Raw genomic sequence first — 17,531 nt, 5'->3', positions numbered from 1 at the left:
CCTAGAGGGATTATTGAAGATGTGTTGGTCCAAGTAGACAAGTTCTATTTTCCTGTTGATTTTATCGTACTGGACACACATCCGGCTTCCAATTCACCATCTCAGATTTCGGTCATTTTAGGACGTCCATTCCTTGCAACTTCTAATGCATTGATCAATTGTAGGAATGGTGTCATAAAGCTTTCTTTTGGCAATATGACCTTGGAACTGAACGTCTTTAGTATAGGTAAACAACCCAGTGATCATGAAGAAAGTAAAGAAGTTGAATGGGTTGAAACCATTGCGGAAGAATATTTGTTAAAAGAAACATTTACTGAATCGGCCGACAATGGTTTGATAGATTGGTGTTCTGAAGGTACTGCTAATGATGTGGTCCCACCTAGTTTAGATAATTCGGATGTTATGATGGTCAATGGGTGGAGACCGCGAATAGAGGAATTTGAACAGTTGCCACCTCGAAAAGCAAAGATAGTACCATCCCATGAACAAACACCTAAGCTCGAGTTGAAACCTTTACCGAAGGAACTCAAGTATGCCTTTCTTGGATCCGATGACACATTTTCTATAATCATCTCATCTGATCTGGATCATGCCCAAGAAAGAAAATTACTTGGTGTTCTAAAGAATCATAAGGGAGCTTTAGGATGGTCTATTGCCGACTTGAAGGAGATTAGCCCTTTAATTTGCACGCACCGGATATATTTGGAGGACAATGCCAAAACCACAAGGCAAATGCAACGCAGGTTGAATCCTACGATGAGAGATGTGGTTAAAGCAGAAGTCCTCAAGTTGCTTGACGTGGGTATTATCTACCCAATTTCCGATAGCAAGTGGGTGAGTCCTACTCAAGTCGTGCCCAAGAAAGCAGGTCTGACAGTAGTAAAAAATGATCAAGGTGAACTAGTTCCAACTCGTGTTCCGACGAGTTGGCGCATGTGTGTTGACTACCGAAAATTGAATTTGGTCACTAGGAAAGATCACTTTCCCCTACCCTTTCTAGATCAAGTTTTGGAAAGAGTTGCAGGACACAAATTCTATTATTTTCTCGATGGCTATTCCGGGTACTACCAAATCGAAATTTTACCTGAGGATCAAGAGAAGACTACCTTCACTTGTCCTTTTGGCACATTCGCTTTCCGTCGGATGCCATTCGGGTTGTGTAATGCACCTGCGACATTCCAAAGGTGTATGCTCAGCATTTTTGAAGAAATGAACGAAAAATTTTTAGAAGTGTTTATGGATGATTTCTCTATTTTTGGCGATTCTTTTGATGATTGTTTATTACATTTACAAGCAGTCTTAGCTCGATGCATGGAAAAGAATCTGATACTAAATTGGGAGAAATGCCACTTCATGGTGCCAAAGGGAATTGTCCTAGGACATATTGTTTCATCGAAGGGCATGAAAGTTGATAGAGCTAAGATTGACTTAATCGCCAAGCTACCTGCACCCAAGACGGTTAGAGATGTTAGATCATTTTTGGGTCACGCAGGATTTTATAGGAGGTTCATCAAGGACTTTAGTGTCATAGCCCGACCATTATGTAACCTCCTATCCCTTGATACACCGTTCAATTGGACTGAAACATGTCAAGAGGCATTCAAAAAATTGAAGGCTATGCTTAGCACTGCACCCATCGTGCGACCACCTGATTGGTCATTACCTTTTGAGATCATGTGCGATGCTAGTGACTATGCGATAGGAGCTGTCCTAGGACAATGCAAGGATAATAAGCCATATGTCATCTACTATGCAAGCAAAACCTTAAATGATGCTCAAATGAATTACACCACCACCGAGAAGGAATTGCTTGCAGTAGTATTTGCATTAGACAAATTTCGCTCTTATATCCTTGGTGCTCCTATTGTTATCTTTACAGATCATGCAGCGCTAAAATATTTATTGGATAAGAAAGATGCCAAACCACGCTTAATACGATGGATACTTCTACTCCAGGAATTTGACATCACTATCAAAGATAAAAAGGGAGTAGAGAATGTGGTTGCTGACCATTTATCAGGCTAGTTGTTCATGATTTGGTGCCACAGTTGCCCATCAAGGACTCGTTCCCTGAAGAGCAATTGTTTACACTTTCTACTATGCCATGGTATGCTGATATTATAAACTTTCTTGTCACGAACCGGACGCCGGGGCATTGGGGATCGAATGATAAGAATAATTTCTTGCGTGAAGTAAGGAGTTATTATTATGATGCCCCTTATTTGTTCAAGTATTGCAATGATCAAATCTTTAGAAGATGCATTCCGGATCATGAGATACAAAGTGTACTCTCTTTCTGTCATGCCAATGCTTGCGGAGGACACTTTGCATCTAAGAAAACGGCAGCTAAAGTGTTACAATGTGGTTTTTATTGGCCTACACTATTTAAAGATGCCCACGAGTTCTGTAGGACATGTGACCCATGTCAACGTGTTGGAAGTCTAACTCGTAGGCAAATGATGCCTCTTCAACCCATTACTGCTATTGAAATTTTTGACATATGGGGCATTGATTTCATGGGCCCATTCCCACCGTCTTTTGGATATGAGTACATTTTGGTTGGTGTTGAGTATGTGTCCAAATGGGTGGAAGCTGTATCTTGTCGAACAAATGACCACAAACCAGTTTTAAAATTTCTTAAAGAAAACATATTTTCTAGGTTTGGGATGCCCAAGGTTATAATTAGTGATGGGGAAAAACATTTCTGTAATAAACCTTTTGAGATTCTATTACGAAAGTACGGTATCACCCATAGAATTGCAACTCCTTATCACCCGCAGACTAGTGGCCAAGTAGAGTTAGCCAATCGGGAGATTAAACGAATTTTAGAGAAAACGGTGAATCCATCATGCAAAGACTGGTCTTTAAAACTTTCTGACGCATTGTGGGCTTACCGTACTGCTTATAAAACTATTCTTGGTATGTCCCCGTATCGGCTAGTCTATGGAAAAGCATGTCATCTACCTATTGAAATAGAGCATAAATCGTATTGGGCCATTAGAAAATTAAACTTTGAACTGTCAGATGCTGGTTTAGCCAGAAAAATACAACTAAGTGAGTTGAATGAAATTCGACGGGATGCGTATGACAATGCTAGACTTTGTAAAGAACGAATGAAAATTAGGCATGATAAATTAATTCTAAGAAAATCTTTTGAACCTGCACAAAAAGTTCTTTGTTATGACTCCCGCTTACATCTGTTTCCTGGAAAGTTACGATCAAGATGGACATGTCCTTTCATTGTAAAAACTATTTTTCCACACGGGGCAGTTGAAATTGAAAATCCACAGGATGGCATAATTTTTAAGGTAAATGGACAAAGATTAAAACCTTTTCTTGAGAATTTTGCAGATGAAGAGGACTCCTTTCCCTTGGAGGAGCCTTCTTATGACTGAGCATGACGGCCAAGGTATGTGTATATTAGTTAGAATTAAATTTTTTCTTTTATTTCTAGTTTTCTTCTTATTTTGTAGGTCTTCTTTTCTGGAAATCAACAGCTCAAGGTATTCTTCTTCTCTCTATTATTTTTTCTATTGTCTCTAATATATAATTTTCTCGCATTTTTTTACATTGAGGACAATGCAATGTTTAAGTTGGGGGGAGGAAAATATTTTGATCAAAAAAAAAAAAACTTGTTTTTGCATTTGATTTATTCTATTACCTTCTTTTCTGAGCAAATGCACATATATTTTCATATTGAGTGTGTGCAACTATTAAGGCAAGGAACACATGCATACTATGACTGATCAGAGACCTATTATTAGATCCCCACACGTGTACTTAATGACAATAGGAAGGCCTCAGGAGTTCATATTTGTTAACTACATTTTTGTTAGCCTTATCCATAAAAGAAGTATGAGTATCCTTGTTCGTACCATAAGGTTCAGAATTTGGTTTTCACATAAAGATAGAGGTTGAATATCCCGACTAGATTACTTAGGTGCTTTATGATCCGACTTTGGTTGACCTATAGTCACGATGCAGTCACATATATAATAAAAATATTTATATGGTTCAGTCTACCATTTCTTTTCTTGCATAATTATTATTCAAAAAAATAAATAAATAAATAAATAAATAAATATACTTATGATGACAAGTCTGGCCTCGTGGCGTAGTCTGGTTCGAGTAATTAAGTCCGAGGGGTGTTTCACCTAATGTCTTGAGCCAACTGGATCGGGGGTCATTGACTGAAAGCTCGCTACATGGACCTTACTAGAGCCTAATGGGGTTGGATAGCTGTAGTTGTCATGTGTATTGAAAAAAAAAATATATGAAATGAAATAAAAATAAGCATGAATGAGTTGGTTAGGCTGAACCTAGTGACATGTGGTAATGACTGGTTTGACTCCATTGTGTTGGACCTCTGTGTACCCGGGTTGTTTAGTTGGGATTGATAGCTCTTTCTTTATATGCGAACATTCTTGACAAATTTAGACAACATGTGATATTCTAAAAATTTGATGGATCAGATTCTAATAAATTGTAGAAAACACTTGTGGACTTGAGTAGTGCACCTAAAACTCAGGCGGTGCTCTGTTGTGGTGGAGGTATTAGTACTCTGAGAAAGTCATATGATTTGATGCACACTACACTTTTATATTCCTTGCTTTGACAGTTGCCATACTTGAAAATATTTGTCAATTAATTACATGTGTATTAGCTTAGGGTTTATTTTTATTAGAATCTCATGTCATATAATTCATGATGTTTGTGGGTAACATCCCTGAAAACCCTCACGAGACAACACTCGTCCACTAGGGTAACCTAGGGGTTTAACGGCTTGTTGCACGTGCTAAGTGCAATCGTGATTCCTACGAAAGTGAGTACTTATCTTAATTTTATGCAATTAGTTTTAATAAAACATCAAAGGACCAACCAACACTTTTTGTACTCTCATTTTATCAATTGCTTGTTAATTGCTAGAGACTAGCAATAAGCTAGTTGGGGGGTGTGATGAGAGCACAAAAGTGCGATCTACACATCACTTAAATTAGTATTATTGCTAACACATAATGATAGAAGTGCTGTATTAATATTATATTTTTGTAGGGTGCAGGTGATCGGAAATCAAAGTTAAAATGCACATTGGGTTCAAAAAGATGCATCATAGTAGGTGACTAGTCAACCACATGGGGTCAGTCCTAGTTGCACACTAGAAGGAGCATTAGCCGACTAGGTGCAGCCACATCCAACGATCAAGCTCAGCCATCCAGGTTCATCACCCGTGAAGCATCCTTCACGCGTCCCAGCTCCAGCTCCCATCCCGTGTCCGTGCGATGCATTCCTCCCAAGCTTCCATTCATCCGTTGCGCTTCTTCCACGAGTCCAAAGCCACGCGTCCCAGCGTCCGCATGCAACTCATCAACCCGCGATCCAGTCCCCGTCAGCCATCCCAGGATCTGTGTCCACCTCTTCTCAGCGATTTGCCATGAAGCTTCTTCCACGCGTCCCATGCATCCAGGCTTCCGAGTCCATTTGTTCAGCCGAGATCCCAGCTCCATGATCGTGATCCACCCGTGAAGCTTCCATGTCTGTACCCCATGATCTTCAGCTTCTCCCAGATCCCGCAAGCGTCCGCTCTCCACGCGTCCGATCCTTCCGGAGGGAGCATCCCGGGGGATCAGGGATTCATCTCAGCTGGTCTTCATCGCGTGCGAGAAAGGGGGGGAAGGGAGCTGGTTATTAGGTGGCTCCCATTCGAAAACAGGGGGGCTGTCATCCCTCATTCGAAAAGAGAGTCCCCATTCAAAAAAAATAATAGAGGAGACCTGATAAGTGCTTAATAATCTATAATTTAGTTATCTTTCCATAGCACTTATCAATGTTCTTAAACTGATAAATACGTATTTTACCATTAAATTGAATGATCATTGAAAAAAATTTAAAATATGGTAAAAAGCAAATAATTTTTTTTTTAAATCAGACTCTGAACTTGTCTCTCTCTTGTTTGCAATCTTTCATGAAAATTACAGGAAAACATATAAGTAGGAGAGTGTGTTGACCCGGTTTGATAACCTGATAGAATTGTAGTCAAGCTAAGGTTATAATTAAGGCCCTGTTTGGGGGAGCTGTTGGCAGTAGAGCTGTTAGAAGTAGAGCTGTTGGAAGTAGAGCTGTCTGAAGTAGAGCTGTTATAAAAAGCTGTTTGCTGTTTGGTAACTACATTCGTAAAGTGCTGTGATACTTTGTTTTGTGTTTGGTAAACAAACTGAGAAAGTACTTTTGTATGACAAAATTACCATAAAGGACATTGCATAGTATTATACAACAGAACATAATAAAACATAACATAAATTAATACATAAATATACGATATAGTATAATATTATTGTAATATAAAATAATATTATGTTAATATAGCATAATAGTAATATAATTATTAGAGTAAATTAATATTTGGTAATTTAACATAATATTAAATTATTTAACATAACATATTAATATATTATGATATAATGTAATATATATTATATTTATAGTATAATACAATAATAAAAGTATAAAATATTATAATTGTTAGTATAAATTAATTTCTCATAATATAACATAATATAAAATTATTTAAAATAACATATTAATGTATTATAATGTAATGTAATATAATACAATATTTAGAGTATAATACAATAATAAAGGTATAAAAAATTATAATTATTATTATAAATTAATTTGCCATAATATAACATAATATTAAATTATTTAAAATAGCATATTAATGTATTATAATGTAATGTAATATAATATAATATTTATAGTATAATACAATAATAAAGTTATAAAATATTATAATTATTAGTATAAATTAATTTTCCATAATATAACATAATATTAAATTATTTAACATAACATATTAATGTATTATGATATAATATAATATGATATTATATTTATAGTATAATACAAAAATAAAGGTATAAAATATTATAATTATTAGTATAAATTAATTTTTATAATATAACATAATATTAAATTATTTAACATAGCATATTAATGTATTATGATATAATATAATATGATATTATATTTATAGTATCACACAAAAATAAAGGTATAAAATATTATAATTATTAGTATAAAATAATTTCCCATAATAATTTTTCATAATTTTTCATAAAATAATTTTCCGCGGTCCAGGGGCTCTTCTTCGTGGTCCACGCTCGAGGAGGACCTCAGCGTGGGCCGCGAGGTTGATGATAAAAAAAAAACAATAGATTGATTCTGGAAGGTATGGAAAAGGATTAAAATTTTTTTTTTCTAAAATGTGGTTGAAGAGATGCATACAAAAATTGAAAAGAAAAATACATTTTCTTACGAAAGGGAGTCTGACGGCTAGGGTTCTTGGCTCCAGCAGATTTTTAGGTTTATAAAGGGACAAACTATGTAATTATGTTATTTTAATATGGGCAGTTTTGTCAAAAATACAGCTTTCCAAAAAAGCTGAAACAGCTTCCTCCCAAAAGCTCCAAATTGGAGCTTCCTCCCAAAAGCTGTTTTCAGCTTCCCGCAAAAGCTGAAACAGCTTTTTGAAAAATTTACCAAACACAGTTTTTTTATCTAAAAGTACTTTTGGAGGGCCAGAAAGTGCTTTCTGACCCTCCAAAAGCTCTCCCAAACAGGGCCTAAATGGGTTTTGGTCCTGATTCGATCGAAAGTTATAATTAATTTTGTATGGGGCAGAGGTTTGACTAACCCTTTTTATTAGGTCACGGTCCTATTTTTAGTCCTGTCTGGTCGAGTTCGATCTGAAGCAGCTTAGCAAGAATTAAATTTAAATGACAATGGGCTTAAGGACAAGTCAACCATCGTGACCCACCTCCAACCCAAAGTCAATTCCCAACCAATTCCTTACCTGCCTTCATATAAAATTTATAAATTTAAAACAAAAAAAAATAATGAATATAATAAAATAAATAAAAATAATTTCGGGGAGAATCACTTATTCACTGTTCATATGAACAGTGTCCCGTAAAAACAATGTTCATATGAACAGTGAGAAATAATATAATAATAATAATAAAAATTATTATTAAAACTGTTTCACTGTTTATCTTCTTCCTCCCGTTATCTATCCTTCCCGTGATCCCGCCTCACAGAGCGCCCCCCTGCCCGTTCCAGCCACGAGTCCCACGCGGTGCAGCCAGATCCAGATCCTCCGCCTCCTCTTCCGCCCGTGACGCCTCCGGTGTCTCCCCGTCGATCCCGCGGCCAGCCCTCTTCCCAGTAGCCGAGATCCAGCTCTTCCGCATCATCCCGTTCCAGCCACATCCAACGAGCACACCAGTGAGCAGCTCCTCCGTCTTCTCCGAGATCCGGCCGTTCGCATCCCTCCCATCAATTCCCAGCTCCAATCCCTGTGATTCAGCCTTCACCGCGATCCCAGCCGACTGCAATCAACGAGCCGGTAACCCAGCTCCTTCCGGATCGGCACCCGCTTCGAGCTCCATCTTCGCCTGAGATCATTCCCAGCATCATGCCCTCCTCCTCTCCCGGGATCATTCGAAAAGAGAGTCCCCATTCAAAAAAAAAACAGAGGAGACCCTCTGTCAAAAGAAAAAAAAAAAGAAAGGGAAACAGGGCCTCCCCTGTTTCCAAAAAGAATTCAAAGAAAGGAAAAGGGGAGAATGAAAGGGGGACTCATTTTTAAAATGAGTAGCTGATTTCTTAGGGAGGGCGATGGAGGAACTTTTGATGTATTGCTCTTTGAAGTAAACTCTAAACTTTTGCCTTGAATGAATTATATTTACTGATATGTTTTTGATCCATGCATAGTTATTTCGTAGATAGCTCTTTAATGGATTATGATTATTGATATATGGATTACTTTAGTATTTGATTCGTCGTAGACGTAGAAAGCACGACGAATGCTTAGAAATTGAGTTCATATGTTTATGAAACATATACCATGATTAGATCTATCCTACCATTCATTTTTAATCAAGAACCATAGAGTTTATTTCTTGGATGCAATATCGTCAAAGGGGATTCCAGATCCCTACACCATCTTAATCTATCCAAATTTCAATTCTCTGTTTACTGATTTATTTTCTATTTGCAAAACATCATCTTAATCCACATATTTATTCAACTAAAAATTACATCTAAAAATTACGCTAATCTATAGATCGTTCCCTGAGGATTCGACCTCGGACTCCCGAGAATTTACTACTTGTGCGATTCTCCTGCACTTGGGAGAACAATTTTATTTTTGCACCACAGAGTTATTGTTCTTTATCATAATTTAAATCTCCCCCTATATATTAGCTTTAGTGCAGAAATTTGTATTCTTTTTCATATATTTCTCATTTCTCAGATTAGAATTCTTTTCATATTTCTCATTTCTCATATTAGAATTTTTTTCATATTTCTCCCCCTTTTTGTCATCAACAAAAGGAAGGAAGTTGAAAATAATATCTGATACCAACATTAAGAATTTTGATTCCATTACAGATTTTGATTTGTATCAAATGCAATATGTATCAGAGCAGTATATAAACCAATGAAGACATATATTTCAAGAAAGGTAATCATTCATTGCATAAAGTACCTTTGATAAATCAGAGAATTACAGTTGGTATCATTTGGTATCTGTCAGCTTACAAGTGTGCCAAATAATCATGAAACTCAGCTTAGTACAAGATTATATTTTGAAAATATGGGTTTCAGTCTAAGCTTAGGTTAGGTTTAGTCTAAGGTCAGTCTAGGTTGAAGGTTTTGAAGATGAAGGTCCAGGCTGATCTTCCTTTGGCTCTTCCATCAGCTTGTCAATTTTACTGTTTAGTGCAGTGATGGAGCTAGTGAGCTGACTTTGTTCTTCTCCCAATTCTTAAATAGAGCCTTGAGCAGTATTTTCTTGTTCTTGCAGCTATTTTTCAATCTCAGTAATTTTTCTCGGCTGGTCAGCTGCTACTTGCCTTAATCCTTGCAGTTCAGATTTAACTTCTTTTACTAAATCAATGAGATCAATAACCTGATTCCAGCAGACTCTAGAGTTGAACATTGCATTTATGATGTTATCTCCAATGAACTTTAACTGCCATTTCTCAAGTCTGAGTGGAGGATCTGATGGCCTTTGTATTGGAGGAGGCTGACTGACCTGAGGCTCTGTTGGAGGTACTTGTGTAGGAATTCTTTTGCCTTTTAGTGGTGTAGTAGTGTCTTGACCACTTTCATCTTGAGATCCTTTTTCTTTATGAGTCCATTTGGCCTCAGATTTGACAAATCCCTTTCTTTTCAATGATTTGTCATTGTAGACATCAGAAGACAGTAATTCTTTCTTGGTTTCCCCTTCTAGATTTATATTGAAGTTATAAAGGACTTGAGTTAAGACCATACCATAAGGAAGTGAAGCTCATTTTTTCTGTCATTGAGCTTCCATATATCTAATCATCAGACATGGTAGGTTCAGTGGGAGTCTTTGTATGATATGATGCATTACCAGTATATCCCTTTCTGAAACATGATCAAATTTTTCTGTCTTCGGGAAGAACATCTTGTTGATCATGTGATGCAACAAACGCATCTCTGCATTTAGTTGATTGGCACTGATCTCAGTCCAATCTCCTGTGACTTTTCTATTCAAAATGGTACTAATTCCTTCATTCCTATTTTCTAGATGATCTCTATTTTCTCCATCATTTGGAATCCGAAGGATATCTCTAAGAATTTCTTCAGTAATTAAAATAGGGACATCTTTTACCATGGACGAGATTTATCCTTGTCCATATCTGGCATTGTTGTAGAATTCTCATATCAGGTCTGGGTAGGTTGGCACATTCAGAGAGTAGAGGTATTCCCAACCCATATCCTTGAGATTTTGCCTTAAGAAAAATTTTCTTTCTCCAGAAATTCGAAATCCACTCTCCTTCCTGTTGATACATTTCTTATGGAGAGAGGTCCTTGTCTGGATACTGAGGACGGAGGTGACAGAGGAGTCGTAACAGGTTGAGGCGGTGGTGTTACCTCCCTCTGTGGATTCTCTGCCCTAGCCTTAGTTCTCCTCTCTGTGTGTGGAGTAGTATTCTTCCTCTTTGGCCCAGATATTACTTGCTTGTTTCTCACCATTGGAAGATCAATCATAACCTCAGAAAGATTTTCTAGGATTTTTGGAGGTTTTGGGTTTGTAGAAGAGTTTGAAGACAAGAAGGCGCTCTAAGGGGTACGAAACGTTTCAGATTCAACGTTTCAGTGAGAGAGAGAGAAAGCCTTTTAGAATCCGTTTAGAATAGTTTCCTCTTTAGTCGACTCATCTAACTCATGAGTCATCTCCGATGAACTAAGAGTCGACTCTTTTAACTTAAGAGTCTTCTCTTGTGACTTAGGAGTCGACTCTTTTAACTTAAGAGTCGTCCCTTACTACATTAGTCGACTCCTCATTAACATGAGTCGTCTCCTCAGACTATTCAAAAGACAAAATCTTTTTGAATAACATTTAAAGCTTAATTCCAAACCATGGATCAAATAAACTAAAATTCAACCAATGATAGTCAATCAAAATATGCAAATTATCAGTCATAATCAGTCATCAGAATGGATCACAAATGCATAATTCACCTCTAAATTTATAAATAATTCTTCATTAAGAGGTTTAGTGAATATATCTGCAATTTGTTTATTAGTATTTATAAATTCCATTTTTATATCCCTATTTTGAACATGATCTCTTATGAAATGATGTCTGATTTCTATATGTTTAGATCTTGAGTGTTGTATGGGATTTTTAGTCAAATTTATGGCACTAGTGTTGTTATAGGAGTACCTATTGATTTTTAGCTCATAGGAGTACTTATTGATTTTGAGTTTTCCATACCAAACTTCTTTAAGATTTTTTTTGTGTACTTGCTTTGGCAGATGAAGATTCCATCTCTTGTTTGCTTAATTTGGAGTCCAAGGAAGAAGTTGAGTTCACCCATCAAACTCATCTCGAACTCACTTTGCATGAGCTTAGCAAATTCTTCACATAAACTTTCATTAGTAGCACCAAATATAATATCATCAACATATATTTGAAAAATCAGAATATTAGCATTTTTCTTTTTAATAAATAGAGTTTTATCAACATTTCCTCTTGAAAAATTACTCTTTATCAAAAAGTTGCTTAGTCTATCATACCAAGCTCTAGAAACTTGCTTCAAGCCATAAAGTGCTTTGTTCAAATTAAAGACATGATCTGGAAGTTTATCATTTTCAAATCCAGATGGTTGTTCTACATAAACTTCTTCTGTTATGAAAACCATTTAAAAATGCACTTTTGACATCCATCTGAAATAATTTAAAATCCATGTAGCATGCAAATGCAAGTAATAGCCTAATGGCTTCAAGTCTAGCTACAGGTGCAAAAGTTTCATCAAAATCAATTTTTTCTTCTTGATTATATCCTTTTGCAACTAGTCTAGCTTTATTTCTAATTACAATTTCATCCTCATTTAATTTATTTCTGAACATCCATTTTGTTCCAATTACCGAAATATTTTCAGTCCTTCTAACTAAATTCCAAATATTGTTTTTTTCAAATTGATTCAGTTCTTCTTGCATTGCCATTAACCAATTACTATCTTTTTCAGCTTCTTCAAAAGATTTTGGTTAGAAACAAATGCAAGATGATTACAAACATCTCTAATAGAGGATCTAGTCTTAATTCCTTGTGAAGGATCACCAATTATTAGTTCTCTAGGATGACTATGTGCATACCTCCATTCTTTTGGTAGAGTAATTTTACCTTTGATTATTTGATCTTCTTCTTCTTGATTTTCATCATGCTCTGATTTTTCATATGCAGAGACATCCTTTAGGGTTAAATCTTTGACTTGCTCATTTAGTTCTTCTGCATCATCATTGAGATCTACATCCTTCCTTGAAGAAGGATCATTAGATTCATCAAAGATAACATGTATTGACTCTTCTACGACTAGAGTTCTCTTATTAAATATTCTATATACTTTGCTTGATGAAAAATATCCAAGAAAAATAGCTTCATTTGATTTTGAATCAAAATTTTCCAAATTGTCCTTACCATTATTTAGAACAAAACAGATGCAACCAAAAACATGAAAGTATGAAAAAATTGGTTTCTTATTTTTTAAAAGTTCATATGGAGTTTTCTTTAGTATTGACCTAATAGTAACTCTATTAAGAACATGACAAGCTGTATTTATAGCTTCAGCCCAAAAATACTTAGGTAAGTCACTCTTACATAACATTGTTCTAGCCATTTTAGTAAGAGTTCTATTCTTTTTCTCTACAACACCATTTTGTTGTGGTATTCTTGGTGCAGAAAAATTATGATCAATACCATTTTCTGTGCAGAAATTTTCAAAATCGTACTTTTCAATTCTGTTCCATGATTACTTCTAATCTTGATAGTTTTTAATCCATATTCATTTGAAATCTTTTTATACAGTTTACTGAAAGCTAAAAATGCTTCACTTTTGTGTGGCAAGAATAAAACCCATGTATACCTAGAAAAATCATCCACAATAACAAAACCATAATGCTTTCCACCTAGACTTGCAGTTCTAGTTGGTCCAAATAAATCCATATGCAGGAGTTCTAGAGGTCTGTTTGTGGAGACAGTATTTTTGGATTTGAAAGAGGTTCTGATCTATTTTCCTAGTTGGCATGCAGAGCAGATTTTATCTTTTTCAAATGACAATTTAGGCAAGAAGTTCTTTTCGAATAAGTTTTGAAATTAAGTCTATGCTTGCATGAGCTAATTTTCAATGCCATAACCAGCTGGCTTCACTGTTTTTGGTCTTCATTGCTACTAGACAGTCCATGTTTTTCATGAATATTTGATCTAAATCAACTAAATATACATTTCCATGTCTATGTCCAGTAAATATTATACCATTGTCATTACTACTAGAAACTAAGCATAATGATGATTCAAAAGTTACAATATATCCTTTATCACAGAATTGACTAATGCTTAGCAAATTATTTTTCAATCCATCTACCAATAAAACATTTTCAATAAAAGTAGTTGGTGAAATCCGAATGTTACCAATACCAATGATTTTGCTTTTTCCATTATCATCAAAGGTAACCATTCCTTCATCTTTCTTTTTGAGGGACATGAATTGGGATTCATCCCCTGTCATGTGTCTAGAGCACCCACTATCCAAGTACCATTTTCTGTTTGATGCTTGGGATGCTAGACACACCTGCAAAATAGAAATTCAATTCTTTATCTTTGGTACTCAAGCTTTCTTGGATCCTTGAATGTTAGCAATGATGGTTCCCTTTGGAATCCATATCTTTTTAATTGAAACATTGTTCATATGATTCTGACTTATAGGATTGTAAGTGGCATATCTCTGTTTCAGTTTGTCTAATTTGAATGGTACAGATTTTGGTTTAACATAAGTGGGTTTCACAAAAATGTTTTTCAATGATTTCTGTTTCTTCCAAGGATTATATCCTAAATCAGCTTTATCATAAACAGCTTTCTAACTTTCTAGAATTAAATTCAATTTCTCAGAGCTTAGGGTGAATTTATCAACCATAGGTTTCAGTTTTGCAACTTCATTAGCTAACTTCTGATTTTCTTCATGCAGTTTCTTCTTGTTATCCAGAAGCAGTGTATTTTCTTTTTCTAATAATTGGTTCTTAGTCTTCAGTTTCTTGTTCTTTAAGCTAAGCTTTTTATATTCAATCATAAGCTCAGAAAAAACATCTTGAAGCTCATCAAAAGTGAAATCGTAATCAGTATTCAGATATACCTCATTTTCGTGTCCCATTAGACGCAGATTTGCAGCTTCCTGTTGTTGTTCTTCTTTCCCAGAGCTGGATTCATCACTGTCACTCCAAGTAGCCATCATAGCTTTCTTCCTTAACCTCTTCAGAGCCTTCTTTAATAGAGGACACTCTGTTCGAAAGTGTCCAGGATTTTTGCATTCATAACAAACATATTGCTCCTTATTTTCTTTGCTTTGCTTGCCCTCGATCACAGGCCTTTTCTTAAAGTTTTCTCTATTTCTTCTAAATAATTTTCTGAACTTTTTTGTAATCAGGGCCATTTCCTCACCGTCATCAGGTTTAGAATCCTCACTTTCATCTTCATGCAGAGTAGATTTAAGAGCGACGGTTCTGCGCTTCTTAGGTTCATCCTCCTCAAGATTCTGTTTCATTGAGAGCTCATGAGTCATTAAGGAACCCAGCAATTCTTCCAGTGGGAGTGAGTTGAGATCTTTGGCTTCTTGAATGGCACTGACCATTGCTTGTCATTTTCTAGGAAGAGACCTAAGAATTTTCCGAACAAGATTACTGTTAGAGTAAGATCTACCAAGGCTTTTCAGGCCGTTTATAATATCGGTGAATCTAGTAAACATTTTAGTTATAGATTCACTATTTTTCATTCTAAATAATTCATACTTATGCACTAGCATACTGATTTTAGATTCTTTGACCTGGTTAGTTCCTTCATGTGTAACTTCCAGCCTATCCCAGATTTCTTTAGCAGTCATGCAAATAGATATACGATTAAACTTATTTGCATCTAAAGAACAGTAAAGAACATTCATGGCTTTTGCATTCAGCTGAACCATTCTTTTATCATGGTCATCCCATTCAATTTCGGGTTTGAATAAGATGATGCCATCAACAATTTTAGTTGGTGTGTGAGGTCCATTAATAATAACAGTCCATAAGTCATAGTCAAGTGCTTGAAAAAAAATTCTTATACGAGCTTTCCAATAAGTAAAATTTGTGCCATTAAAAAGAGGTGGTCTATTGGTAGATTGCCCTTCGACAACAGAGGATCCTATAGTGGCTCCCATGATCTTTAACTCTTGATTGTTAGATCAAAAAATTTTTGGAATACCAGGCTCTGATACCACTTGTTGCCCAGAGGTACAGCCCAAGAGGGAGGGTGAATTGGGTCTCTTTAAAAATTATTAACGTAAAACGTATGGAGAGTATGCGTTACTAATATCTTATAAATTCAGCAGCGGAAATGAGATTGCACAAATATGATAGTAAATAAAAGTTAGGAATGCAGTAAAGAAATATGCAGAGAAAAGGAAGAGAAGAACCACAATCACAAACACCAAGGTTTATAGTGGTTCGGTGAACTCCCAGCACTTACGTCCACTCCTCAAGCCTAGCTTGAGATTTTCACTATAACCCAGCCGATTATAGCCTGATTGTTTTCCGGACTCACAATCAAAAATCCAATTGATTTTTCCGAGCAACCAACCGAAAATCTTTTATTTTCCGGGATCACAAACAACCCAGTTGGCTTTCAGACAAACCAACCAAAAACTTTACACCGTTTGTTTTTCCGGGCTCACAAACAACCCAGTTGGTTTTCAGATGAACCAACTAAAACTATCACCCTTGCTGAATACACCTGATTCAGTAACTTCCAATCAAGGCTTGGAAGAGCCTTTACAAGTTTCAAACCAATGAAACTATTACAGCAGCAATTAATCCAACTAAAAGAATGCTATAACTAAAAACTTAAAGCTTCAGAGCATATAAAAAATAAATCAATGAAAGCAAAAGCTGAAGCCGATGAAGTAGTTTGCTGTGGAAGGATGTTCCAATGTCTGAACAGTAGCTCTTCACGATGCAGTGAGAAACTTCGACTGATCTCCTCACAAGAGAAAGTTTCTCATTACAGTGCTGGTGAGGAAGATGAACTGTTAAGCTTTTCTTCTCTTTTTCTCAGTGGAAACTTCTTTTTTCAATGAAATCTTTTTTCTTTTCTTGTTGTTTCCATTCTGAGGTTCCCTCATATTTATAGACAAATTCTTCGGTGGAATTTGAATTTCTTTCTTTCCGTTCTGATGAGAATCTTTTTCTCTTACAGAAGAAGACAAAAATTGTTCACAGCTTTCCGTTGTGGTCCCAGCAATACAAGGGTCGACTCATGTTCTTTCTGGATCGGCACTTCAAATCATGGAGAGAGCTTTTGCTGTGTCATTCACAAAGGGTCGACTCTTAATTCTTAAGGGTCGGTTCATCTTCATCAGGAGTCGCCTCTTTAAACACAATGGTCGACTCATCTTCATCAGGAGTCACTTCTTTAAACATAAGGGTCGGCTTATGCTTTAGTTTTTCGGCCGGCGCTGAGATTGAGCAGGAGTCGACTCTTCAAACGCAAGGGTCGACTCTTCAATTTCGAAGGTCGACTCATTTTAAACAAGGGTCGACTCTTCAAGCTTTTCTCAGACGATAAAAACTTTCTGTTTACTTAATACACAAGGGTCGACTCATGTTTTGCGGGGGTCGACTCTTTGACTGTGTTCCTTGAATAAAACTTATCAGAATCAACTTAAACTTGTTCTTTTTGCTTAGAAGTTGACTCAAGTCTTTCAAACAGAAAATTTTAGACTTTTTCTCTGATCTCCATGGACTAGATTAAGATCAATTCTTTTTAGAACATGTCCAATGAGATATTTGCGAAGAACTTAAGATTTTGCAGTGCTTCAATTCTTCTGATTTTTCTTGATTTATAAAACTTCATAATTAAGCCAATGTCATTAGTACATAACATGATCTCAAGTGTTTTGTAATTATCAAAATTCATC

The 17,531-nt window shown here is 35.9% G+C and overlaps 1 protein-coding gene across 1 annotated transcript in view; it reads left to right on the top strand.

Annotated features, from left to right (window-relative positions):
- LOC149751105 (uncharacterized) overlaps window positions 1-14,304 on the top strand; it is a 32,657-nt gene extending 18,353 nt beyond the window's left edge. Inside the window, exon 3 of the mRNA XM_089927933.1 lies at window positions 14,297-14,304. Coding sequence (XP_089784059.1) covers window positions 14,297-14,304 — 8 coding nt within the window. The remainder of the gene's footprint in view (window positions 1-14,296) is intronic.
- The last annotated feature ends 3,227 nt before the right edge of the window (window positions 14,305-17,531 follow it).

Source organism: Phoenix dactylifera, chromosome 16 (assembly GCF_051530095.1).
Source record: "Phoenix dactylifera cultivar Ajwa chromosome 16, Ajwa_hap1_PhDact_Kaust_v1.1, whole genome shotgun sequence".
Lineage (NCBI taxonomy): Eukaryota > Viridiplantae > Streptophyta > Magnoliopsida > Arecales > Arecaceae > Phoenix > Phoenix dactylifera.
The sequence above is the reverse complement of the archived record's forward strand: the minus strand, read 5'-3'. Positions and strand labels throughout refer to the sequence as shown.